The sequence below is a fragment of the Mesocricetus auratus genome, unplaced genomic scaffold (assembly GCF_017639785.1).
Source record: "Mesocricetus auratus isolate SY011 unplaced genomic scaffold, BCM_Maur_2.0 Super-Scaffold_100676, whole genome shotgun sequence".
In the NCBI taxonomy this organism is placed as follows: Eukaryota; Metazoa; Chordata; class Mammalia; order Rodentia; family Cricetidae; genus Mesocricetus; species Mesocricetus auratus.
In genome coordinates this window covers 153,135,857-153,163,219 of record NW_024429266.1, presented here as the reverse complement: position 1 = coordinate 153,163,219, position 27,363 = coordinate 153,135,857, and the positions used below count along the sequence as shown (strand labels likewise).

General features: G+C 50.3%; 1 protein-coding gene across 2 annotated transcripts in view; it reads right to left on the bottom strand.

Annotated features, from left to right (window-relative positions):
- The window catches only part of Fgd5 (FYVE, RhoGEF and PH domain containing 5), a 102,317-nt gene that overhangs the window by 25,331 nt on the left and 49,623 nt on the right, over positions 1-27,363 (bottom strand). Inside the window, exons 4-8 of one of the 2 annotated variants that reach the window (XM_040737969.1) lie at positions 15,903-15,961; positions 15,769-15,799; positions 1,700-1,860; positions 1,325-1,487; positions 698-785 (exon numbers count right to left, since the gene is read on the bottom strand). In XM_040737969.1, the coding sequence (XP_040593903.1) occupies positions 698-785; positions 1,325-1,487; positions 1,700-1,860; positions 15,769-15,799; positions 15,903-15,961 (502 nt within the window). The remainder of the gene's footprint in view (positions 1-697; positions 786-1,324; positions 1,488-1,699; positions 1,861-15,768; positions 15,800-15,902; positions 15,962-27,363) is intronic. The other variant, XM_040737970.1, reaches the window with a different exon arrangement.

Below are 27,363 nucleotides of genomic sequence, written 5' to 3'. Positions count from 1 at the left end.
CTGAAACCATAAGCAAGCCCCCTCTTACAAGAGTTGTCTTGGTCATAGTGTTTCTTCACAGCAATAGAACAGAGCAAAGACACACTGGTAGGCCAAAGACGCAGCCAGACTGGCAAAAAGGTAGAAGGTGAGAAGGAGGCTGGACAGCATGTTGCAGGGCTGAGAGGACAGGCCTCAAGAAGTAGTATGTAGGGGCTGGAGAGATGGCTCAGGGGTTAAGAGCACTGACTGTTTATCCAGAGGACCCAGGCTGATTTCCCAGCACCCACACAGCAGCTCACAACTGTCTGTAACTCAAGTTCTAGGAGCTCTGACACCCTCACACCAATGCACATCAAATTAAAAATAAATTATTAAAAACAGAAGTAGCATGCAGCAAAGCCACAGGGTGTCAGCAGGCCTGAGGTGGGAAAGGCCCACTATTCTCACTGTAAGGGGACCTAAGAAGGGAGCTTTTGCAAGACGTCAGCTGAGTTAAATAATGCACGTGAGAGTGTCACTAGGTTTCTGTGTTTGGGGCCGGGAGGAGCCACTGAAGCAAGGTTTCCAAGGCGGCAGGAGGGGTGTGGCAGTGGCAGTGCATGTGCATCTGTGGGACCCTGGGGATCTGGAGCTGTGCTGTTGTCCCCACATATGCGTAGATGCATGAAGTCCTTACTCCCACGTTACCCCACCTCAGTCCACCCTAGTGGCTCACCAGTAAGCAACACTTGGTACTGGAAGAGGCGCTGGACTACACGTAGCATACGATGCTTCATGTTCTGGCCGCCCCCTTGGGAACTCTGCTGCTTATGAGAGGGGAGGAGAGAAGCCATCAGAGACCCCACCACCCACAGGCACACTTCATCCTGCTTCCTGACCAGCTGCCATCTCTAACATCGTCAGACCCAGGCTGCCGTCCACCAGGAAGCCCTCTTGGACCAGCCCTCCAGGCTCATGGTCATAGTCAGTAACTCACTTCTCTGAGGCCCCCTACTCTGCCCCAACATTAGTAACAGAGATGAGCACCCCGTTGCCCACCCAGGAGCTAGGCTTCCAGTTTGTAACCAGTGCTAGCCATTTCCTTGGTTTCCCTCTGGCTGGAACCCAGCTTGGTTGATAGAAATGGAAGAACTAGCTCTAAGAGTTTTCCCATGGCCTAGCCATTCACTGCTAGGTGTCATTCTGTCCTGGGTTCCCCTCCTGTGGGATGGCCTTTCCAGTCTCCCCACTGGGTCTCCCGATCTGCTGCCCAGCTCAGTCCTTCTCTTAAGTTTTTCCATGTGCCCCTGTCTGGGCCCCACAACATCCTTAGAGCAGGGTCTCTGAAGACCTGGGTACCCACCTCAAATTCCCGGACAGTGGTGGCCAGCCGAGGTGAGAGCAGGCAACTCTCAGCAAGCAGCCCCAGGTACCTATCAAACTGCAGGATGTGCGCGGCATGGTATTCAAATTCCTGCTCACGGGCCAGGAAGATGTCAGCCACCTGCTGTTGGCCCTCCCCACTGCTAGGGAGAGGACAGACAGTGAAAAGCCAGCCTTGGGACCAACAAAGGGTGAGAGGAAAGGGTTCTGGAGGCTGCCTCGCTTGGGGTACACAACTTACCACCTCTTGCTCAGCCCCGTTTGTCACCCAGAGACAGCATTTTGTATTTGTGGAGGTTATTGTCGGCCCCCACCCCAGGTGGCATAAATGGGGTTGGGACCCCAGGCTGCTCACCAATCCCCCAGCCTCTGCTCCAGGTTCTCCAGGATGCCCTGGTGAAGGTCACAGATAGCTGGGAGCTCCCGCAGGCCCTGCCGCAGCTCCTCTTGGGCCAGTGGCTCTCTGCCCTCTTGCTCTATGTCCTCCAAGGCCCTCAGGACGGCTCCATGGAAATCCTGAAACCCCAGAGGCCTATTACACACGGGGTAGGGGCTTGAGACTCCAGAGCCCTGACCTGAACAGAGGCAGCTACAAGAGCTGTGGCCAGTGTCATTGGCTCCACTCTGTCACCTGTAGATCAGGAAGGCCAGCTTGCACCCATTTGCTACAGGGCTGACTTCACTATTGTTCACACAGAACAGCGTCGTGCTGTGGTGACTTGGCCAGTGCCCACGGTTTACAAGACAGGGAATCAGTTGGTGAGTCCTTTGCTAAGGAAATACCAAGTCCTTGCTTTCTAGTTCTCCACCTTGGAAGACGCTCAAGCATTATGTTGCTTCAAAAACCCACAGCAGGGTCAATGAAATGGCTTAGTGGGCTAAGACGCTTGCTGTCAAGTAGGATGAGTTCAATCCCTGAAATCCACAGACTGGAAGAAGAAAACCGACTCCCATGAGCTGTTCTATGACCTCATATGTTACAGTGACATGAGTATGTATAAACACATACACACTCACACACACAGACACACAAACGAAAGTATGATTTTAAAAATAAAAGACAGAGTAGATCATAAGTTCAGGGTTATCCTGGACTACACAGAGTTTGAGGCCAGTCTAGGCTACATGGGACTCCCCCCACCACATACACACTAAAAGGAAAAGTCACAGCAGGTGTCTGTGACCCCAAAGTTCAAGAGTACCAAAGTGAAAACTCAAAGGCCAAAGAGGAGTAGGGCCACCTGTGATCAGTCCCACTCCTGACTTCTCCTCTTACCTAGTCCAAGGTAAGGAGCCTGACACCCACCTTTGCCATTTTCTTCCCTTAGCTCACTCACAGCAGCAGAAGAAAGAGGGGTCAGAGGGAAACTCAACTTTTCTCATTATGTCAGTATTAGCTGCTGCTACCTCTCGCCAGGCATGATTTGAGGACCAGGCTTTGTCACTTGTTCTAGTTTACTGTGATGAAGCCACGACCAAAAGCAATTTGGGAAGGAGAGAGTTTCTTTCAACTTACAGCTCACAGTCCATCATCCAGGAAAACTATAGCAGGGACTCAACCTGGAGGCAGGAACTTAAGCAGAGGCCATGGAGAGTGACACTTTCTGGCTTGCTCCTCATGGCGTTCTCAGACTGCTTTCGTATACACCCCTGACCCCCTGCCCAATTCCCACAGCGGGCTGTGTCCTCCCCCATCAATCATTAATCAATACAATGCCACATAGACTGGCCTATAGGCCAATCGGAAGGAGGCGATTCCTCAACTGAGGTTCCGTCTTCCCAGATGTGTTAAGTTGGCAACTCATGGTAACTATGACATCATGTGGCACAAGTACAGGAACAAGCAGCATGGACAGGCAACCACTGGAGACTTGGAATGTGTCCCCTGCAGACTGAGAGACCCCACAGTTATGTCATTGTTTAGAGCACAGGCTCGCACATGGTTTGTTGTCAACTGTTTCTGGAGTCCAGAACACCTTCAGTGTGGGAAGAGATTCATTTCCTTTGGGGAACTACACAACTAATATTTATCAGGAAAGGAGAATGAGTCTGTGGATCCTGGCATTGTGAGGCTCACATCCCAAAACATCACAGAGTGGGGACAAAGAGGATAGAGGACAAGGAGAGAGTGTCTGGAGAGCAAAGAGGGAAGGAGAAAAAGAAAAACAGCAATGGCAGACAGACAGCAGCAAGGACAGCATCCTCTGGGGAGATTCAGTGTTAAGTGCTCAGTAATCCTTTCCTGCCTGGTAATTCATCCTTATTGACTGCCTCAGTCCCAATGGGCAGGGTAGTCTCCTGCAGGACAAGATGGCCATCTACAGGATGGTACAGTCATCAGCAAGACGGTCACAATCCACTCACACCTGTTCTAAATGGAACCAGGGAGTCCTGCTGCCTGGCCATCTCCTGTGAAAAGGTTTCTGCTGCCTCCATCGCTGAGCATCACCACAGGGGTCTTCGTATCCATCCTCAGAGAGTTAGGCATGCAAGAAACCTCATCTTAAGCACTCAGCAAACATTGCCTATACATTCTGAGTGCTTGATCTGCAGCAAGCTCCAAGGACAGGGGGAAGTGGGAAACATGCAATCCTGCTCACAAAGAGTTTGTGATAAGGAGACATGTATGGCATGGACCAGAATGGGGACCTAGTGCAAGCCAGAGGTGGATGTCTCTGTTGGACTCTGGAATCCCACGATCCCACGTGGCTAACCTCACACTGTCCTCAGCTATGTAAATAGGGTCTAAACAAGCTGGAAGTTGTATTGGGACCATAGGTTCACTTGGCCTAACCAATCACCGGAAGACACTGGACATCTTGAAGAAAATCTTCTGTGGAGCAGGCCATCCTTCTAAGCGGGCCACCAAAAGCACTAGCAGTGCAGAAAACCATGAGGAATTATGCTCTGTAGTGAGAGGTATGTGAGCATAAGGGGAATAGCTTTAAAGTTCACCAAGTTATTCTTGTTTTTTTTTAAATAAAATGTCAAGAAAATCATTTAAAATGCAAATGATATAAAAAAGAATGAAATATTTAAAAATAAATTGAACAAAAACAGCTCAAAACTTGAACTCTGAAAACAGAGAACACCGATGAAAGAAATGAGCCAGAACTTAAGAGTTTACAGAAATAACTCTCCCTCACTCGTGACCACTTTACTCTCCCTCGTCTGACACAGGTTTGTCTCAGTCTCTGTCAGCATCCCAGTTTCCATTTTACAGTCAGAAAATGCTGAACCAATCTTAAAACTCATGGACTCATGTCAACTAAGACAATCTAGGAGAAGAAATATTGGGGGTACATGCTTTTGCTATTGCTGTTAAAACAGGGTTTCTTTATGTAGCTCTGTCTTGTCCAATATTAGCAAGCCTCCTGCTTTGGTCTCCCGAGTGCTGAGATTAGAGGTGTGCACCACCACACCCAGCTCTGAGACTCATGTTTGTTGACTTCTAAACTTACTATCAGTTGTAAAGATAGACACACAGATCAATGGAGCATCACGGAGGGCCCAGAAGCCCAGCCCTTTTTCCTTCTATCAAGTGGTTGTCAATAAGGGGGTGGGAGAGTCACCAGGTGAGCTCACTCCTACAAGGTTCCTGGCAGCAGATGGCCACATGTGGAAATTGAAGTCTGAGTTCTTTATACCACACGAAAGAAAGCCAGCTCCAAGGACATCAGAACAAAACCATTCAACTTTCAAACAACACACAGCAGTGGGTCTAACTTCCTGAGGAGGCTCCAAAAAGACAGATAAAGTATGATAACATCAAAATTAAGCAAAAGAAAACTTTTGTGTTTCAGAGGATAGTATCAAGAGAGTAAGAATGGGGCTGGGATGTAGCTAAGTGACAGACCACTTGCCTAGCATACATAAGATACTGGGTCCACCTAATGGCTGGATGGAAGGAAAAAAGGATGGATGAATGGATGAGTGGATGGCTGGATGGATGGAAGAAAGGACAGACGGACAGACAGACGGACAGAACCTGAACAGGGAGTATAGAAGACCCAAATAATGAGAGAAAATGTTTGTAAATCACATGTTTGAAAGGAGACTTATTTACAGGGTTACAAGAAAAAGGACCCAGCAGAACACTGAGAAAAGGGCTTGAGAAGACAGGCCTCCAAAGAGTCATGGACAGATGGTCAAGAAGCACAAGAAAAGACACTCGGCACCATGTGTCCTTAGGGAAACAGGCAAAACCAAACACAAAGACATGTTCCACACCAGCCAGGCTAGCTGTCACAGGCTCACAGTAGCTAGTGCTACAAGGAGCCCTGGAGGGATGAGGTAAGGGTGTGGACCTGCATCCCCTGCCCAGAGGCATCCCCTGTACCTCAGCACCCCTGCACCGAGGCATGTCCTGCTCCGAGGCACCCCCTGCCTCATACCTCTCTTAAAACTCAAGAAACAAGACTCAGGACACTCAAGAGAGCAGAGCCAAGGCTATGTAAGCCACATGGAAGCTGTAAATGATTGCCAGGGAGAGGAGACTCTTCAGTGCTAAAGCTGTTGGCAAGATGAACAAGCCTGTGCCCGGTGGGGATTTTTAGTGATGCAGCTGACCTTGAGGCAGCCATGTTCCTGTAAGTAACTCCAATAAACTCACTGGTTCATCAAGCAGGACTTGAGGACTTGGGTTATGAAATAAGTTCTTTGGTCTACTGTTGCCCTCTTTACCCAGGGTGAATGAAAATAGACTCTAGGAAAAATCATGTAGCCTCTTCAAAAGGTAAGAGTCACCATGAGACCCAGCAGTTACACTCCTAGGTGTAAGCCCCAGAGAACTACAGATACACATGCTTCCTGCAGCCTACCATTCCATACAACCAGCAAGAACCCAAATATCCATCCTCTGGGGAAGGCATAAACAGACTGGTACCGCTACAAAGGAATACTACTCAGTCTCAAATGAATGAAGGACCAAATACATGCAAAGATGGGTGAGCCTTGACAGCATACACTAGAGGGAAGATGCCAACTACAAAGACCATAGCTTAAGATTCCATTTAAATGAAATGCCCAGAACAGGCACATTTACAGAAAATACAAACTAGATGAGTAGGAGCGCTAATGCACACACCCCAGTGATCTCTATCATGGGCAGGGACAGGAATCTTCTGGGATGATGCAAGTAGTGTTTGCCTCTCTTGCACACATATATGAGCTCTTTTGTTAAGATTAGTCCACTAGCCGGACAGTCGTGGTGCACGCCTTTAATCCCAGCACTGGGAAGGCTGAGGCAGGCAGATCTCTGTTAGTTCGAGGCCGGGCTGGACCGACAGCCTCCAAAACAATACAGAGAAACACTGTCTCGTAAAACCAAAAAAAAAAAAAAAAAAAAAAAAAAAAGATTAGTCCACTAACTACAGGCAAGCTACAAGAATATTTTTAAAGGCAAACAATTTTCTGAGTCCTCTGGGGGATGGGGACCAAGTTGGAATGCCCTACTTTTTTTTAAACCTTTATTCCAAACCCTCCAAGAGTTATCTACTTCCTCAGAGATCAGGGTCATGAAGGAAGGGCAGCATTAATACACAGAAGACAGTAACACCTGCCCAGGCCCAAGCCTTCTCCATGGGACTCCCCGTGGCTCCTGCTTCATTCCTTGCTAACCACGGGAAGAGCAATCATAGTCTCCATAAACCAAAATGTGTACCCCCAAGATGTCAGAGAGCTCATTATGCCTTGGGGAGGCAGAGGTAGGAGGATCATGATTTCAACGACAGCTTGAGCAACACAGTGAGATCCTGTCTCAAAACAGCGAGGACGATGAAAATAACAAAACTTTTCTAATGGGGTCCACAGGCAGGGAGGCAAGATAAGTAGGGGACAGCCATAGTCAGTTGAGGAGGTTGTCTGGGTTAACCTTTGGTCCCCAGAATTTCCCACTGCCACCCAACCCACCTGGGCATCCTTCCCTATGCCAGCCCACTTGAGTCATCAGGGCACTGAGTTCCTTTCACAACCTGACACATGACATGAAGATAGGTGGACCAATGTCTCAATACCCTCACCTCAGGAGCTGCCCCCCCTCTGTAAGGTTTGTCCCTACTTTCTGCTAGGCAAGGCCCATTTCCTCACAAAGTCTTCCCAGACATCACTCCTCCAGATTACAGTGACCCCTCTTCCTCCCCCCTCCTCCCCCCCCCAGGGCTCTGATGTCAAAACAGCCTGGAGTTACTTCACCCCAGCTGTGTGACCCAGAGAAAGTCACTCACCTTCTCTGAGATGCAGTGTCTGGGCCTGTACTCTTTTACCTCTTAAGTAATACACTGTGCAGTAAAATGGATGATGTGTGAAGAGTTGGCACACAGCAGTCACCGACCCTGCTGTGCCTGTCACCTTGGACACTGACTGCCTGAGGAGGAGCTGACTGGGTGAACAGACAGAGGATGGGTGGGACAGACAGTGCCACATTCTGATAAATAAACTCATAACCATGCTGAGCCCAGAGCCCTGAAGACCCTGAGTTTGACTTGAGCACTCTGAGAGGTCAGCCCTGTCCAGGTTACAGGTGCAGTTATACTGCAGTTCCCACTACCTGGGAGAGGGGACAGTGTTCAAGTTTGGGGCATACTGGGAGGACCCACAAATCCTTAATAAAATATCTCCTTGTGGCCTCTGTCAAAAACCCCATCCTGCCCAGGATACTCTAACCCTGCCTCACCCATGTCTTCCATGGGGAGACCATGCTCACTTCTCCAGACATGCCTGGTGCCCACCTATGCCTGGGTCTTCTGGAGTCCTTCACCTCATACAGTGTCTGCTCTGTTCACATGGCCATTGCAGAGCCCCATTCCCCTACTATGCCACAGCTGGTCACCAAGGGAACACAGTCCTTAGCATGCCACAGCTCTTCTTTCTAGAGACACCAGCAGCCTCTCAGATACTTGGGATCAAGCCTCGTATGTTGAGGGGCTGTCTACTTTCCCCCTTCCCTGCTGGCCTCAGCTTTCTTAGTTTTCATAACACCCTCCACCTGGCTGAATTTCTCTCAATTCCCAAACATGCTAGACCCAGCTGGCCTTTGGACCCGTGCACATGCTAACCACTCAGCAAGTCTTCCTTCCCTGGCTACTGCACACACCTTCCCTGAGACTCCTTCCCCTACACCTGGAAGTCTGAGCTGGATACTTCAGTGTGTCCCCACTCTGTGTTCATAGGGTTCCTTCTAGGCATTGCTTCCTCTCAGGCTGCCTGCTCTCCTTGAGACAGACACGGGACAGATGCCCAGCAAGAGAAATAAATTCATAAATGCCCTGACCTCAGAGGGCTCAGGTAACACAGTGCCAGAAAAGAGATGAGGGCAGAGGACAAACCATAGGCACAAATGGAGTAGGCCACAGCCTATGGGAGCCTTATACGAGGCTATAACACAGGTTCCAGTGTGTCACAGTGCCGGAGAAATGCATCTTCCTACCACAGAAACCAGGAAACCAGCAGCAGCAGGAGTCTGGGGAACCACAAACAGGAGGAAGCCAAACAATACTGTGTTATGAATGAGGACTCAAGCTAGAAAGCATTCTGAAGCCTATGAGATGAAAACCTACTGTAACAGGTCTACAGATGTGTGCGGCGGGGAACTGCCAGGCAGGAAGGTACCAGGGACAATGTGATGAAGTGTGGGACAGCACAGGAGAGGGAGGCCTGGCTGCCTGCCCTTGGAGAGTCTCCTGCCACTGCTGTGGCTGCGGGGCAGTGTGGGGAAAAGGAGGCAGCTGTGCTCAGAAGCCCTCTACTAAGCTACCACCATGGGGATGAGACAGGTAAGGGGAGCCTCCCTGACCTTGGGGTGCTGGGCAAGAAGTGAGCATTAGCAAAAGCACACTAAGCATGCTTAATACTATTAATGCTTGCAACAAGTTTATATGTTAAGTGATACTGATGTTTATTTCCTTATAAGCAAACGAAATGGACTATCCGACTCCCTGATGGGCAGTGGGCTCTTTCCAGTGTCCTGGCTACCTAGAGCAGAGGACTGTCAGTCAAACTGCCGGTCTACCAAGCACCAAGCACTCTACAGACACCACGGGGAAGTCATGGGATGCTTGTGGCTACAGAAGCTGAGATCCTGAACTTGCAGCCACAGCCGCAACAGTTTTAGTTTGTGTCTTAAAGTTTACTAAGGACTTTTCCAATCCCAAGCCTCATGAATACTATTGGACCCCAAACCATTTCCTACCACACCAGGGGGTGAGAACCTCTCCTGGGTTTACAGCGTCCTGTGGCTGGTGAGAAAGGAACAACAGTACTGTGTGACTGGTGACTGGTGACAACACAATGCTCCGTTTACATGATGGTCTGCTGTGATTGGTGCAAACACCTCTCTGCCTACAGAAACAGGTTACTGGCATGCCCTCCTATGATTCCCCACCCGTAAGGCAGAGAGGGGCAGTGCCCAGCCAGCAGTAGCCCCCATAGCCACAGAAGAGTGCACTGTGAGGCCAAGTCCCAGAAATGGTGGATCTCTGAAGGCATCCTTGGGCTTCAATGGCAGCAGAAGAGATGGAGCTGCAGGATTGGCAGCAGGACCTGGAGCTGCACACTGCCTGCAAGCATGTCAGCAGAGTGGCAGTTGGAAGGCACAGAGGGGGTGACCAACCATAGTGGTGGTAGTGGCAGCAGCAGCAGTAGCGGTGACCTTAAGGTTAAAGGGGCTTAGATATACTGGGTCAGGAACTATCACACCAGCCACTGATGTGAGCTGGGGAATTCCAATACCTGAGCTGCTGCCATGGCTGAGAAATCCCCACTGTTACATTATAGGTTAGGTATGTGATGCTCATTGTCCCCAGAGTCAGGCTACATCCCCTGCAATCTCAATCTCAATCTCTCTCTCTCTCTCTCTCTCTCTCTCTCTCTCTCTCTCTCTCTCTCTCTCTCTCTCTCTCTCTCTCTCTCTCTCTCTCTCTCTCTCTCTCTCTCTCTCTCCCTCCTTCCTTCCTCTCCTCTCAAGATTTCTGTTTAGTGTATGAATACTTGTAGTCTGTGTACTATGTGCACATAGTGCTAAAGGAGGCCAGAAGAGGGCACAGGATCCTCGGGAATTAGTGTTACAGACAGTTATGAACCCCTATGTGGGTGTTGGGAATTGAACCCAGGGTCCTCTGCAAGAGCAACAAGTGCTCTTAACCACTGACCCATAATCTCCCTGGCCTGAAACCTGCTATTTTCTTTAAGACACAGCCCCCACTTCCTAGGTCTACACCAGAGTTGTGACCTGAGGCCTGCAAAAGAATAGCACTAGGGTGTCCACCTGCTTCTGGTCCTGCCTGTATGCTGCTGACTGGCTGCTGTCAAATGCTGAGGGGAGCAGAAGCTGCCCAAGCCCTGCCCTGCAGGAACTTTTTCGCCTACCCAGTTTCTATGTACATAGAGCAGAAGCTGACTGGGGACATGAAGGGCTTTTTGGGGTGCTTACTGCCCTCTCCCCACCTGAATGAACACAGAGAAGCAGAGCCATTGAGTTGCACTTGGCTTTGTCAACTAACTCCTTCTGTTCTGGCTTCCCCTGAAGTTAACAGTGACAAGCGAGGGGAAGAAGCTGCCCAGTGGTACCCTAGGCCTCTTCAAGGGAACCATCTTCATCCAGGAGTCAGAAACTTTAGCTTTTCTCCCTTTCTCTTTCTCTCTGCCTGAGATAAGGGTATGAAGGCTGGGGCCACAGCGGCTGTCCAACTTCACGAGGAACCCTGGAAATTCATCCAGTTTCTGAGATGTAGAGGAGCCCTCAACATTGCTTCTGGATTTGCTCCTCATGAGGATAACCCCTATGCTATTTAAGCTGCCGTGTTTGAGGTTTTGTTGCCAGAAGTCAAACACAGTTCCTAAGAGACACAATGTCATTTTTAAAAGGCGTCTATGCTGAGTTATGTTTTCCAAAAAATGACCACAACAGTATCTCCTACAGGATATTTATGAAATGTGTGCTTGATAATCCTCCCACTGAGCGGTAGAGATTATATTCCTTGCCCTTGAACTTGGGCGGACCTCTATAACTGTCTCCACTAGTGGAGTACGGTGGAAGTGGCGCTACGTGACTTCCACGCCTGGGTCATAAAAATGGCACGCACTTCCTCCCAGCTTTCTCTTGGGACAATCACGCTTGGCACCCAGCCACTGGCTGGGAGGAAGCCTAGACTAGCCTATTTGGAGACTACAGGGAGAGGCCATAGGTAGGTTTGCTGGCCACAGGCCCAGCGGAGGCCCCAGAGAGTAGCTACCATCTGCCACCAGATGTGTGAGAGAGGACACCTTCAGGAGAGTGCAGTCCCCAGCCATCAAGGTACTGTCGGTCTTTGAATCTTCTGGGTTAGGGGCCAGATGTTGCTAAGCAGAGATGAGTCCCCCACAAAGCCTTGAGAAAGCAAGAGTCTGAAAGCAAAATGACATGGGGGCTTCACTGAGGGTCTGTGAGTGAGACGGCATGGGGACTTCACTGAGGGTCTGTGAGCATAGCAGCATGCTACTCAACATCACAGAGTCCTGAACACGCTTGTTCCCTGGTGACATCTGGGGTGAGACCGAAACGCAGAGAGGACACTGACAATCCAGCAGTGGAAGCTGTGAGCAATGGAAACGCAGACAGAGGCTGCAGGGTACCCACAGCACTTTAAGGGCATCCAGAAGGCAGAGAAAAAGCTGTGGTGCCAGGGTACTGTAGAAGGTGGTGCTAAGGGGTTGATGGGCCAGACACTAGTTCTTCCGGGTGCCAGGACTTCTTCCTGGGGACCTGACAGAAGCCACTCCTCATTTATCCCCCCATTGGCAGTCTGGAGAGCCTCTGTCCAGAGGAGGGACCCCTGGAAGGAAGTATAAACTTCTAATAGGTAAAAATTTGTTTTAAACAAAAACAAAAACCCAGAGACCAGTGACCAGAGGTGACCAGAGACCAGTGCTATTCAAAACACCAATTCACCAAACACAAGGAAAAGCACAAGCCCTCAGCTGGCATTGTAGGGGCTTTGCAACCTGCTCATCTTAGGTTTGGGTCCTTTTCCCGACCCCTTGTTTGACCTCCTGACTCTGTGAAACAGTCACATTTAACCACAGATGATTGACCATTCGGTCCCCATATCACACAGCTTCAGGATCCATGATCCTACCCAGGCCAACCACCCCACTGATGGGGGATGTTCTTCTGCATATTTTTCTCTTACTGGTTGATGAATAAAACATTGTTTGGCCAATGAGGCAGGAAGATAGGCGGGACTAGGAGACAAGGAGAATTTTGGGAAAGGTAGGCCGTCCCTAGCAGAGTCATGATGTTGCCAAAGAGTAACAACATGCCAGGGCATTACCGGGTAAGCCATAGTCTCATGACAATACATAGATTGATAGAAATAGGTTAATAATTAAGAAAGAGCTGGCTAATAAATAGCCCTAGTTGTTGGCCAACAGATTTATAATTAATATAGCATATGTGTGTTTATTTGGGGCTCCAGGGCAGTGGGACCCCTGCCAGGCCAGAAAACTTACATCGACACCCCACCTTCTGCATCTGATAGACTCTCTCCCTCCAAGTCCACCTTTGTGGCACTTCTACTGTAAGCCTTCCTGGATTCCAAAGTGGAAAGCTTCTTCCCATGATGCTCCTGTAGATCCTTCACAAAAATACAGCTGTGCAAATTCTATTTATGCTGAGTGACATAAGTATGCTTTCTCACTACCTCCATTCTCTCTTTTCACAAAAATGAGACCTGTTAGTCTGGGGAAATGGCTCATGGGTAAAGTGTTCCTGGTACAGCCTAGAACCCACATTAAAACCGAGCAGCTGCCATTGTCACCTGCAATCCTAGCACTTGAGAAACACAAAACAAGGGATTCCCTGGGGAAAATCAGCTACCAAGACTAGCCAGAATTGGTAAGCTTTGGGTTCAGTGAGAGAATTTGTCTCAATAAATAAAAGATGGAAAATGACTGAACTTTAGGCCTATACACATGTATATGCACATAGACACATGCAAGCATACATACGTGAATGTAGGTCACACACACACACACACACACACACACACCTACTCAAGAGTAAATGAGTAAATTTGGGGCCTTTTTCATCTTTGGGGCTCCAAGGCCTATTTCAGTAACAGTGGTAACAAGTAGCCTATGATATTTCAGAGTGAATTGGGGTGGGGAGAGAATGAGAATGGGGGATTCAGGGAGAATGAATGAATCCACAGGAAGATAGACTGATCAATGGATGGGGAAGGGGGGAGGGTGGTTGAATTCATAGATAAATAGATAAAGGGAGAGATGGGTATGTGGATGGATGGGTGGATAGATAGGGAAAGGAAGGAAGGGTGTGTATGTAGACTTATATATGGATAAAGGAAGGATGGAATGATGAGTACATGGTATGGAGTAGGAAGCCAATGGTTAGATGGCTGATAGATAACCGAGTAGTGAGTGAACGGTGGTGAATGGCTATGGGTGAACTGTATTTGGTGCTGTGGAGAGGAGTGACAAGAGTCATCTATCCGGGTAGGAGGGGATGTGCAGGAGGGTGGAAGCTTTGATGATAGGCTTATGGCTGGATAGAAGGGGGCACCTTTGTCAGGGCCCAGCAAAACAATGGTCTAGGCTTTGTGGATCACACTGGTCTTTAAAGACTCACAATCTTCTCTGTCTTTCTTCACAAACATTCAAAAATCCAAAACCAATTCCCAGTCAATGGGCTTCCAGAACCAAGTCCCCAAGGGGCAGGAGTCAACCTGGATGACCTGAATTTTCAACCTCATCCACATTAGCTCTACTGACCATTTGGCAAGCATGAGGTTTAATCGCAAGCCTGAGAAACGGAAGCCCACTCCCCTCCCCACAGGACGGTGGCGGTGGGGACATTTCCAGTAGAGTAGAGAGGTCTGAGGGAGAACTTGCCAATTTTAGAGAGTGGGATGGACCCCTGAGCTGGGGAGTTACATCCTGATGTCTGTGATCTACTGTGAGACCAGCATCCCTGACTTGGAGCCCTGTGACAAGGCTTCTGCCACCTCTGTGCACACGGCTCTGATGTGATCATTGCTCAGCAGAACACTTCCAGGAAGCAACTGAACTGATTTACTGGCTCTCCCCTGCCCAGGATGGCACAGTGGATTGCCAGCAGCTTTAGCCTCTCGCCACCTAGCAGAAAGCACTGCAAACTCACACTGATGTCTCACTAATCAAGAGCGCCCAGCCCATGTGGGGCTGGCTATCAGGCAGGAGCCAGCCAGTGAGGGAGCAGAATTCAGGGGTCCATTCTTGTCCACCATGCTGAGTCACTTTCAGAGCAAAGGGAGGAAGACTGGGACACTTCAGCCCTGGGAACTTCAGCTTTAACAACACACACACACACACACACACACACACACACACACACACACACACACACACACACACACACACACAGAATTGGAATCCCAAACAGCTGTCCCTGCTAAACCAGAGGACTGTTCTGTCCTCTACTCAGAGACCTGGCTGTTCCCTGCTCACACAGGGACACCACAGCAGCATGATCTCTAACTGGTTCACCCGGAGGCCTGGTTTGGGGCAGGACACTGGGAGATGGCCCTCTGGTCTTCTGCTCTGAGGAGTGGATCATACATGACAATAGTGGATACGTGTTAGGAAATGCATGTCTGCCTTGGCTCCATCACTGTGTGACCTGGACCCAGTTACTTCCTGCCAAATGCCCACCAGTGACCACTGGTGGTTCTGACATTCTATGTGGTCTAAACAGATAAAGCCAAGGAATCAAGTATCAGAGCTGAACTGCTATGGAGCTGGGAACCCTTAGGGACATGGGAGAGCTGCCATATGGCCTAAACACCCAGTTCCCTCATCTTTGCTTCATGCAACCCTCCCTGTGACTCAGTCTGAATCGCAGCCACCTCCTTAGGGAAGCCCTCCCAGATTCTCCATAATCATGGCCATTCCCCTGTACCCTCAATGATTTCTTCCTTCACCTGTCACCAGAGATCTCCTAGGGAGGAGGAGACCAAGGTGACTAAGAAAGCCTCTCGATTCCCTGAGCAACCGTCACTGTGCAGACACATCATAATCCATATAAGGACCCAAATATAGGGTACATGCATGGAGTTTGGGCATGGCTGTGGTGGAACGCTCACCTGGCATGCTACAAGCCCTAGGTTCTATCCCCAGCACCACAGAAATAAACACACAGACTGCTCCACGTATCCCCATCTATCACCAACCCCCCTCCCAGTGCCCCCTGCCAGAGCTCCCACCCCACCCAGGCAGGAAGTCATCCTGCCAAGTACATCCATCAGCAGACTAGACTTCCCTGAAAAGCCTGGCTCAGAGACTCAGCCACCAAGCCTGTTAATGTAGTCACCCCTGTCTGCTCCTTGATTTCTGCCTCTCCGAGTCCAGCCCCGTAAACGAACAATTAGTTAGAGACAATCAAAATGATGAACTCACCAGGCTTAAGTGCTGCAGCATCTGCACATATCTGTGGAAGGAAAGAGGGATGGTGCTGCATTAACTCCCTTCTGGACAAGCCGGGAGGGGCAAGGCTTTGTGTACAAGCCATGGGCAGCTTCTGGAGCACTCACGCTTTCTCTGAAGACAGCAGCTCCTGAGCGATGACAAGGGCTCTGGACTGTCCCTCAACCTGTGGGGAGGACGACAGTGAAAAGCAGAGTAAGCGGCTAAGAAGGCAGCCCTGAAAATGACCATGCTGTCAGAGGTGGGGCTGTGTGTTTGTCACGACCAGTATGACCTTCAGCAAGTGACTTATCCTCACCGAACCTCGGCTTCCTCATCTATACCTGTGGGTATGAGGAGTATCTACCCCAGAAGGCTGCCAGACAGATGCCCTGCATAGTACCCGACACAGTGCTCAATAAACGTCCCTATCATGGTGGCATGACCTTGGCATCCAGCTCGCCATCCCACCGGTCCTGATGACCTGTTGTGTCTGTACCAGTGAGTCCTCTTTTGCCCAGTTTTGCATACACTCTTCCTCTTCTCTCCGCCCAGCTCCCAAACATGCTTAAGATTCAGCCATAGTAGCTGGGCACAGTGGTGCACACCTACAAGCCTGCCACTCAGGAGACAGAGGCAGGAGGACCATGAGCCCCAGACCAGTCTGGGTTGCATAATGAGACCCTGGTTCAACAAGTCAAGGACTGAGTTATGTGTCTGAGCTTTGTTCCCAGCACCTCAAAGAAAAGAAGCCACAGGACTCAGCCATGGCTTGGCCTCCTCCATGGAGCCTAAGGTACCACTTCACAAGAGGGTGTTTTCTGGGCCCTCTCCTCTTGTTGCTGCTACCCATGAGAGATGGTTCTGTCTCTCCTGAAGGAAAGGACCGTGAGTTATCTCCACCTCTGACTAGTGCTTGGCATATAGCAGCCCCTCTGTGTGAAAGACTGAACAGGAGAGCCAGTAAGTGATGGTGGGAACTCATTCTCTCTGTTGCTGACCTGCAGCAGGGAAGCTGTTTAGCCCGCCAAGCTCTGGCTTCTGCATCCAGGGGATGTGGGAACACACTGACTGTCCACAAACAGGAAGGAAGGATGGGGACAGATGCCAAGGGCTTCTGCCACAAGTTCCACCATGTGTCCCCCAACCTGATGCCTACCAGTAACGGTTGATGTGGCTGACAATTGGTCCAGAGGCAAAAAGATGAAGCAGAGAGTGACTATAGGGAACACACAGGTGTGGCTGGAGACAGGTGGCATGGAGAGGTAGAGCTCACTCAGCTAGGGCCCTGGCTTCCAGTTTCAGTACCACTCCTGCCCTTGGGGACAATCCTATACAGGTGGCTTTCTAGGAGCAAGCCTCAGTTTCCCCTGTGCAGACAGAGCAGCCTATAAACGCTCCTTCTAATCCCAGGGACCCCTTGTTGAATCAGCAAGTGAGAGACTAGAGGCCTGCCTACAGCAGACACAGTGTACAGTTAACACACAGTTCCACAGCTGAGTGGCTTCCTGCCTCTGGCTCTCGCTCATTGAATAGGACACCCAATTCCTTTGGGCTTCAGTTTCGTTTCTGTAAAACACACAGCAACGCAAGTATCTAACACAAGCACCTGCGCCTGTCTTTTCACTGAAATACAAGAAAAGCCCACCAATCCCACACATTTGTCCTGGTGATGCCCTCTTGGTTGGGGGTCCCTGCACAATTTCCCCATTCTTGCAGTGTCTTTCCCTACATGTTCCCACCCCACTTTCTGACTCTTTCAGGGCTCTGTTCAGTGGTCACAACCTCGCATAGTATCTACATGCATCTGTTACTTTTCTCATTGCTGTCACAAAATGCCTGACAAGAGCAACTTAAGAAGAAAGGGTTTATTTTGGCTCATAGTTCAAGGAGTCAGTCCACCATTGTGGGGGACACACAACAGCTGGTCACATTGTATCTATGGCCAAGGAGGAGAGAGAGAAGAGTGCTGGAGTTCAGCTCACTTTCTCCTTTTTATTCAGTCCAAGACATGAGACCATGGGATAATGGCTCTTGTAGCTAGAGTGGGTCTTCCCAACTCAATTAGCCCAATCTAGAAACTCCCTGACAAGTTTGTCTCTATCTCTAGGTGATTCTAGACCCTGTACGGTCCACAGTATTAATCATCACAGCTCCTAACCTAGAGAACACCAGCAGTCATTGTCTGGTCTTGGGTCATGGCGCTGGTTTTTGCCATAGGCACTTTCCTATGTGTCTTTGGATAATTAACAATGGCATGGCTTCTGTCTGCAGGAAGACAGCAATACCCCAATCCCGAGTGACACCTTAAATATCTTCAGACACTGCCAGGCAGACAGACATCCCATGCTGATAAAATCAGATACGGTGTCTGGCATAGATTAGGTGCCAAATAAACACAGCCTTTCCCCAGCTGCTGGTCCCTAATGACTTCCTGGAAGTTTAAGTCGCGGCCGTCATCCTATCAGGGAAGAGGTTGGCCTAGGTCAGTCTCCTTTCTGTGGCACACAGTAGCCTCCAGCTGGAGTGTGAAGACAGAGAGAGAGCTAAGAGACCCCAGGAAGCCTCTGGTCCTTGATCCCCTCTTCCCTCCTATGGGAACCCAACGGACCCACATCCAATCTGCATCTGCAGAACCAGTGTGGGGCTTACAAGGCAGATACTCCAACATCATCCAGCAGGTGGGAAACCCTCACAAGGGAGGATGCCCTAGTCAGGGCAGGGCTCCACACACAGCCTAGGGGAACCACAGCAAAACATCCACAGACAGAGGTATTTTGTAGGCAAGAGACTTAAAGCTGTCATGTGTCCCTTATAAAATGAGGACAGAGAGTCAAACTGACTTCAATCTCCCCACGGCAATAATTCACCTGTCACACACACACAGTGTTGAGAGCCACTGTTCTGGTGTTAGAAGACCTGGATTCAAATCCTGGGCCCTGCCTCTTCAGGCCCTTGTGCTGTGGGCATTATTTCTCCTCTCTGAGCCTCAACAGGGACAATGATATATACTGAATGGCAGACGAGCTCCCAGGCAGGGATACTCAGGAATGGCTAAGCACAACTCTGACCTATGTACACTGGTTAACTCCCTGAATCCAGCTACTTCAGTCATCTCCTTTTACAGATGTGGAAACTGAGGCACCAATGAATCCTATCCTTTGCATAACCAAGATTCTATCGTAGGCTCAGCTCCAGTGTAAACACCCTGACAAAGAGCCAGCATGGCTAAGCACACATGTTTTTCTGACACCCAGGTTGTATCTAGTAAGCCCACCTTAAGTCCAGGATATGGTTAAGTCAGGATGTATTTAAGCCAGGTGTAGTAGCAGGTACCTGTAGTCCTAATCAGAAGAAGAAGATTGCTTGAGCCTAGGAGTTTGGGGCCAGCCTGGGAAACATAGGGAGACACTGTTTCCAACAAAACTGAACAAAATAATGCTTTTGATGTCCCAATAAGTCCATTGTAAAGTCAAAACACCTCGGGTCAGTCCACTACTCTGTAAGTGGGGGACCATCTGTACTCAGCGAACTGTAATCACCTGTGTTCACTCTAGGCGGCAAGTGTTCCTGTGTGGCACCTGACTGGGACTGGAATTCCAGGATTGACCAGGCTAGTGTCCTTAGACTCAGCTTCTAATCCCTGACCTTCAGGGTGGCCGCCACAGAGCTGTGGAGACTAGTGCCTGGTTCTTCCCCAAGACTGTGGGCAACCATGTGATCATGGACCATGGTCACGCCTTGGTTGCGTCATATGAAAAACAAGGTGTGTACCCCTCACTGCAGGGACACGGTGATGGATGGAAGCGGTTTCACTCGTCCCAGACTTTTGAAGTTGTCGTCATCACCATTGTTAGGATCTCAGAGCATCGGGGACAGACTTCTGGGAGGGCCCTGGCACGGACGGGTCTGCACGTCCCTCCTGCCAGACGGGCAGACTCAGGGTGGGACACACAGGCCACTCTGCTTCAGCAGTCCACGATGATGGATGTGTCTTCACTGGGGAGGCCTGCCAGACTCAGTGCCCCAGCTTCTCCTCCGAAGCCACCTTTGGGTGGGGCCCAACTGGGCCATTTAACACAGATGTTTATTTAACCAGGAAGTGAACTTGGAGGCTGAAGGCAGTGTCAAGAGACACGCTTCTGGGAACAGGGTTCCTCCCCAAGAGCATCGGATTGGGGCATGAGGGCCTTCACACGGCATTGCCCATAGTCCGACTGTGAGTGTTGACACAAGACAGCTGCCGACCCCTGCCCAGGACCGGCTAGAACTATCCTTTCTCCCCACTCCCAGACAAATCAGCCGCTATCAGGCTCAGATACTCAGGGTCTGTCCTTCCACCAGGGAATCTCATTAAACAGCAGGTCCTAGGAAGAGTTCAGAGTGCCGGCTCTGTCTCTATACCTTGGTTTCTGCAGCTGTCAGAGCAGGGAGCATTAAGAGCCCTTGGATCCTCCTTTTCCTAATCTGCCGCCTGTGGGAGCCTGGAAGCGCCTCCCTGAAGCTAGTCAGGACTATGATAGCAGTGAACAAGCGTGGTGGGAGCCAGGCAAGCCTAGTCACCTTTCCCTCAGCAGATGCAACTAGCACCGAGAAAGACGTAAATCCAGCCACTTTTCTTCACACTGGCTTCTGTTCTCTTGACTCACAGAACAGACAGTAAGTCATAAACTTTCCTTTTGGGGGGGGGGGGGGTTGAGACAGGGTTTCTCTGTGTAACTTTGTAGACCAGGCTGGTCTCAAACTTACAGAGATCCTCCTGCCTCTGCCTCCCCAGTGCCACCACTGCCTGGCAGAGCATTGCTATTTTTAAGTGAATTGCAAGATGGAATTACAAGACGGTCTTGTAGCCCAGGCTGGCCTCAAACTCATTATGCAGTTGAAGACGACATTGAACTTCTGACCCCCCCTACCTCCACCTCCCCAGTGCTGGGATTACAGGTGTGTGACACCACATCTGGCTTATGTGGTACTAGGAATCAAATCTAGGCAAATGCTCATCCAACTGGTCCCTAGCAGTAGCCTATGCCTTAAAATGCCCTCAAGTTTTACATTCTGATGTGTAAGTAAGGATAGGAAACAGCCCATGACAACAAGATTCATGGGGGCCTCCGTTATTAAGAGGGAGGTGCTATGCTAGAGGTTTTTCCACAGGAATGGCATAAGATACAACAGACATGTCCTTCTAGAGAGCACAGAACTCCAGAAGGAGAGCCTGACTGGCATTATATTGTGACACAGGCTAGGGAGCCCCGGCGGGAACCTGTCTCTTCAGATGGCCCAGGTATGTCCAGAAACAATACAAGCTTCCCCTCAACATCCCAAGGACCCCCATGATGCTGACATTAAGGCCCAGGTGAGGTATAGCAGCAAAGAGGCACCTGCCCTGAACTTTCTCATGACAACCTGGTCAGGCACACGACAGCCACACCCAGAGCACAAAGAGCACATATCTGTGGACATTCCGCAGGTCTTCAGCAAGTGGAGGGTCTGTCATGGGGCTTCAGAAATGTTTCAAGGTCATGCCTGACAAGGGACAATGCTCAGGCAGCCAGATGACTCCAGGAGTTTCTGTCCCCAAGTTCCCCAGCATTCCTGCTCTGGGACATCATGGTCCTCCCTGAGAGTTGGATCTGGCAGCAAAGCCTTCAATATAATAGAAAATTCAGAGAGACACTAGGGAAATGACTTGCTGGTCTTCCCTACTGATGTTCTGGTGTCACATGGAGAGGGATAGGGATGTTGAAGAGGAACAAGGGCCTGCAGGGCAGTGAAGGAGAAGGGACAGCATAGCTTCCTATGACCCAGTGGAGAGGGAGGGAGGAGGCCGCCTGCAAACTCTGGGAGGGAGCTCTGGGCCTGGCTGTGGTTTGTGATGGACCTATATTGGCAAAGTGCTGTCTTGGAACTCTGTGCCCAAGGTAGCGACGACCTGACCTCTCTTTACTCCAGATGTCACCTCTGAGCTGTTGAAGACACTGAAGTGAGCTCTGGTTGGGCTTCAGTGCCTTTTTGGGAGACACAAGACTCTCCAGGGTCAGTGATGCCTACACTAATCAAGCTGCAGCTGCCACCTCTCCTTTACCCAGCCCTTGGGAAACTGCCTTCTACTCGCCACTTCCACAAGCTGGACAAGATGCCACGTATAAGTGGAATCCTGCAGAATGGCCCTTCTGTGCCAGAGGCCAAATGTCCTCTGACTCATCCATTCCTAGAAGCAGCAGGATTTCCTTCTTAAAGACTGAATAATATTCCAGTGTGTGTGTGTGTGTGTGTGTGTGTGTGTGTGTGTGTGTGTGTGTGTGTGTGTGTAGGTCAAACAACTGGGGGAGACAATTTTCTCTTTCCACCCAGGGCTTGGCAGCAAGTGCTCTTACCTGCTGAGCCATCTTGCCACCCCATATTCCATTGTGTGTCTCCCATATTTTCTGTACTCCTTCATCACAGAATGGACACTAAGAGGGTAAGCCTCAGGTTAAATGTTTTGTTTTTATTTTTTAGGATTTGTTTTTATGTATACAGTATTCTGCCAGCTTGTATGTCTATACACCAGAAGAGGGCACCAGATCTCATTATAGATGGTTGTGAGCCACCATGTGGTTGCTGGGAATTGAACTCAGGACCTCTGGAAGAGCAGCCAGTGCTCTTAACCTCTGAGCCATCTCTCCAGCCCCGTGTTAAATGTTGTTAGCATGATTATGAAACAAGAGCTTCTAAATTCTCCTTCCAGTGTGCCACCTTCTGGCATCCAGGACAGCAGCAGCTGTGACTAACTTGCAAGCTCGCATGCAGGCAGCAGGAGGAGCCCGGTCACAGCTGCCTTGTCCTTACATCTCACTTAGGCTCTAGAAGGTTCATCATGACTTCAAAAGCCAGTACATGTCTGGACTGCAAGATCACCTGTTCACCTTCCCATGCATGCTGGCTAGTTCTATATCAACTTGACACAAGCTAGAGTCATTTGGGAAGGGGGAGCTTCAATTGAGAAAACATCCATAGCATATTGGCCTGTGGGTAAGCCAGTGGTACATTTTCTTGATTAATGAGTGTTGTAGGAGGGCTCAGCCTACTGTGGGTGATGCCATCCCTGGGCTGGTGGTCTTGGGTTGTATAACAAAGCAGGCTGAGCAAGTCATGGGGAACAAGCCAGTAAGCAGCATCCTCCATGTCTTCTGTATTAGCTTCTGCCTCCAGGTTCCTGCCTGGACTTCCCTGGGTGATGTACTGTGAGCTGTAAATGGAAATAAATGCTTCCCTCCCCAAGTTGCTTTTGCTACATAGCAATAGAAGCTGTAACCAAGACCTCATGTAACCATGATCCACTCTCTCACAAGGACAGCTCCTCCCCCTACTCCCACCCCACCCCCACTCCTCTACCACCTGCATACCCTAACTCAAGACTCAAACACTCCCCAGTTATGCTCAGCACACACATAGCACCAGGGCTGACCCTACTATCGTACCTCACAGAGCCATTGCTGGATTGGGAGATACCTCACATGGACAAGTTGGTAAGATGGGCATGCCAAGCTTAGTTAAAAGTTGTCAAGGGGGGAAATGGGTGGTGTTCTCCAGCTCCACTGAGGCTGGGAATCCCATTAGCATCTTCACTGGCATCTCCCAGGGCAGAGGGTGCTGCCGAGGCTGGTCTTCAGAGAATGCACAGGGACAGCTGGCATCATGGCATTGTGCCATCTGACTGAGGCCTGGGGTGGGATCTGGGGTGCTGGTTGTTTAAGAGGCACTTAGGGGTTTTGGGTGCTTCCTATGAACACCGAGTACTAAGTAGACCTCTATTCAACACCAGGAAGAAGGGACCTGAGGCTCAAACAAACCCCTGGGGCCACTAGGTAGGGGAACTTCAGCATCCTAGTGCCCAGATCCCTGCCTTGTCTGCCTCTAAGCTCGACACTGGTATGTGACTCACACAAACCTCTGGACCCCAGGACTCCTCCTGGATCCTCAAAACTAAGCACCTTACCCCTTGCCCACACTGCCTAATAGTGTCCCTGTTGCTGTAGCATGGGCCATATCCTCCTTACAGGTTCCTGGGAGCCAAGAGATCCTAGCCTCAGCAGCTGAATGGAGGGAGCTATTTGGCACCTTCCCTCTATAACTTGTCATGCTTAGAGGCGTGCCTTCATCAAGTGCAGGGAAGGAGGCTAATGTATTCAGTTACTCATCTGTTTATCTAAAGATACCAACTGCTTCTTACGTACCAGGCCACGTGGTACCTGCCCTCCTGGGGCTGCTCTAACAGGGAAAGGCCAAATTCACACACGTGAATGGAGATACAGGGACACAATTCCGGGATCAGGAAATGGGCAGGAATGCTGCAGCAAGAACAGCAGGAGGTGACGTTTTGCACAGAGGGCAGAAAGTGGAGGAAATGGCAAGTGCAAAGGTCCCGGGGTGGCTGCAGGGCAGGCAGCACTTGGTTCTGTATCCTCACTGTGCCCGGTCAAAGGCTGGGCACTGCTTGACTTTATTTGGTATGTAGCTGGGACAAAGTAATGACAACGTGACACGCCAGGAGTCAACCTTTACCATTCACACGAGAAACATGAGAGAAAGAGAGAGCCGGTGGGCAGGGAGTGAGCTCAGTTTGTGATGTGCTGTGTCTCCACAGCTGCGGGTCTGGAAGGCTGTGAAGTTAAGGACACAGGGTGCAAGAAGGCACTGGATTGGGACCAGGATTTGGGAAACGTCCCATATATACAGGGACAAAGGAGGACAGCTGGAGAAATGAAAGGGGACTGGACAGTGCCAGTGAAGCCCATGGGAGAGGACCTCCAAAGGCTGGGGACTGGCACTGAGCAAGGGGGCTTGTGTGGTCCAGGAGACAAGGCCTGGATCAGAGAGGGGTGGGGGTGTACAGAGTGCATGTGGAGGCCAGGGAGATGGGCACACGTGAGGACTTCGGGGAGACCCTGAACATCTCCTTCCCTAGCACCACGTGTTCTGACCACGCCTCTCCATAGGCCTACGGCATCAAGTGGCGCTCAGAGGCTCCCTTCTTCAGGAATGAGACTGGAATCCTCTGCACCGTAGGTGGGAATGCAAGAAGATGCAAAAAAAAAAAAACTGAATGAAAAGCAAAAACAGAATTATCACACAGTGGAGCAATCCCACTTCTGGATACAGACTCTGACTCCAGGGCTATGAGAGACTGTTCACAGCTGCATCACAGGTGGCTCAGAAGGCAGAAGCCACCCATTGTACAGACGGAAGGTAGTCTAGCTAGACTTCTGAGGACCTATCACATGGTTGGACCCTGTGAAAAAAAGCCAGGCTAGTAGTCACAAGAGGCAGCACCGTCCACTCCTCACATTCACGGATCCTAGAGGGTAAAATCACGTCGAAAGTAAGCAGTGGAGTGTGAGCCAGGGGCTGGAGAAGGAGAATCTAATGAGGAAGGAGTATCTGTTTGGGAAGGTGCAGAAGCTCTGCAAATGAATGGTGGGGAAGCTACACAGACAGGTGCACTTAGCCCACTATACATGCTTAGGAGGCTAAGCCTGGGGGACACAGCCCAGAGGCAGAGGACGCGGCCAGCAGGTGCAGGGCCCTGGATTCAGTCCCTAGCACCACACACATAAATGAATATGATTGGTGTTGTGCCTTGTATCATAACACTTTCCTTAAACTGAAAGAAAGGAAAAAAAATCAAGTTTCTCCCTTCTCCCTAAAGACGCCAAATCGCTACCCAGGAGCTCCTGTCCCGATACCACGGTTTACCTGGTTCATGTCTTACAGAACTAAGTAGCGGGAAGCTCCCCCAGGCCGCCACCAGTCAGCCTTGGGCAGGGTGCTGGCAGCCAGCAAGTGCAGAGCGTTCACTAAGCATGCTGTGGTAGAGGACGGTGAGTGAGGACAATGAGTGGGGGCTGACGGTGCCACGTGCAGGAGTAAGTACCCAGCAGGTGCGCACCTGAGCTCCAAGTCTATGTGAGGACTTATGGGAACACACCAGGTTCAACTGGCCATGAACGTGGGGAAGGTGTAAAGGTGAAATTACAAACAGAAGGGCTGGGGCCAAGGTCAGCCTGGCAGGAGCCGAGGAGTGGGCAGGAGAGGGCCTGTGGACCTAGCCTGAGGAGAAGTGTGGCTAGATGTAGCCTGTGGGGAGGAGGTGTGGGGAGGAGGAGTGGGGAGGAGGAGTGGGGAGGCGCCGGCTACTGGCTGGGCACTGGTCTCCTGGGAGCTGGTATTTTGCCTGAAAAGTCCCCATTAGCCTACAAAGCACACTCATTGTTGGGCAGGAGGGGTGCGCCAGCCTGTGGCCTCTGAATGCCTTTTACAGCAGAGCTATTTTTAAGCCCTTCTCGCTTTTCCTTTCTTCCTCTCTCCTCCTTTCCTTCAACCTACACCCTTTGTGTGTCTGAGTAAGAGAGGGTGAGGCCAGACACGGGGGTGGACCAGTTGAACGTGGCTTCCTGTCCTGCTCCTGCCTCCAAACATCTGGAAAGCAAGGAGCTCACCACTGTACTCCCAAACCGTTCCTAGGACCTCCACAGGAGCTCCTACTAACTGCTTGTTCACGTCTCTTCAGAGGGAGTCAGGGCTGGGAGGTCTGTTTCTATCTTGCCTTCGGGAACTTGGAGGTGGCCGGAGTGGGCTGCATGGACTCTGGGGGCAGCACAGCAGCATGTGTGGAGATCAGGCACATGTTTAGCTCATGAGAGCTTCCCCAAAGGAAAGCATTTTGTTTGTGGTGCTGGGGATGGACCCGAGGGCCTCGAGCACAGGAGACAAGCACCCTGAGTCATACCCCAACCCAGAAAAATCCTGCCCTTGGGTATGAGGAGGTGAGAGAGCAAGTTACCATGATGCTGTCAAGAGAATAGCAAACAAATCAGACGCTGTAAATGTCCCTGCAGTGCGGTGGCCAGAGAGGGCCAGCACATCTGAATAGTGGAATACTATGCAGTAAGGAAAATGTGTGATTCAGGGGGAAGTCCTCTGAGGTACTATAGAAAAAAAATCAAATGAGCCATTTCAAGATCCTGACAATTTGATCCAATTTCTGCAAAAGTAGTCCTGCAAACAGTACATGCTATTGCCATTCAGAGTGATGGACATGGGAGAATGAGGAACAGGTCTCTGAGAGTCCTATGAGAGTGGGAGAGGGGTTTGGTTCAGGACCTCAGGGCACTGACTCCTGTCTGTAGTGATGCTATCGACGTGTTGTGCAAGGGAAATGTGTTCAATTGTTTGTCTGTCCTTCCTGTGTACACATGTGCTCCATGGCTGCATGTGCGTACTTGTGAGCAGAGGTCAGAAGTCAACCCTGAGTATCTTCCTGGTCACTCTCCACCTTGTTTGTGAGACGGACTCTCTCGCTGAAAGCCAGGCTGTCTCTGCTGCCTGGCCCTGATACTGGGGTTATGGATGCATGCCACTGTGTTTACATGGGAACCAAGGATCCAACAGTCTGACGAGGAAATTATCCACCAGGCCATTTCACCAATCCAGGAAAGCCTGGTTTTAAAGGTGATTAACACTCTGGTGCATCATCCCGTAAGCCTCACAAACCACAGCAGCCGAAGGTCGGGATGCTCGCAGATGAGGAGGTTCTGCAGAGGGAAG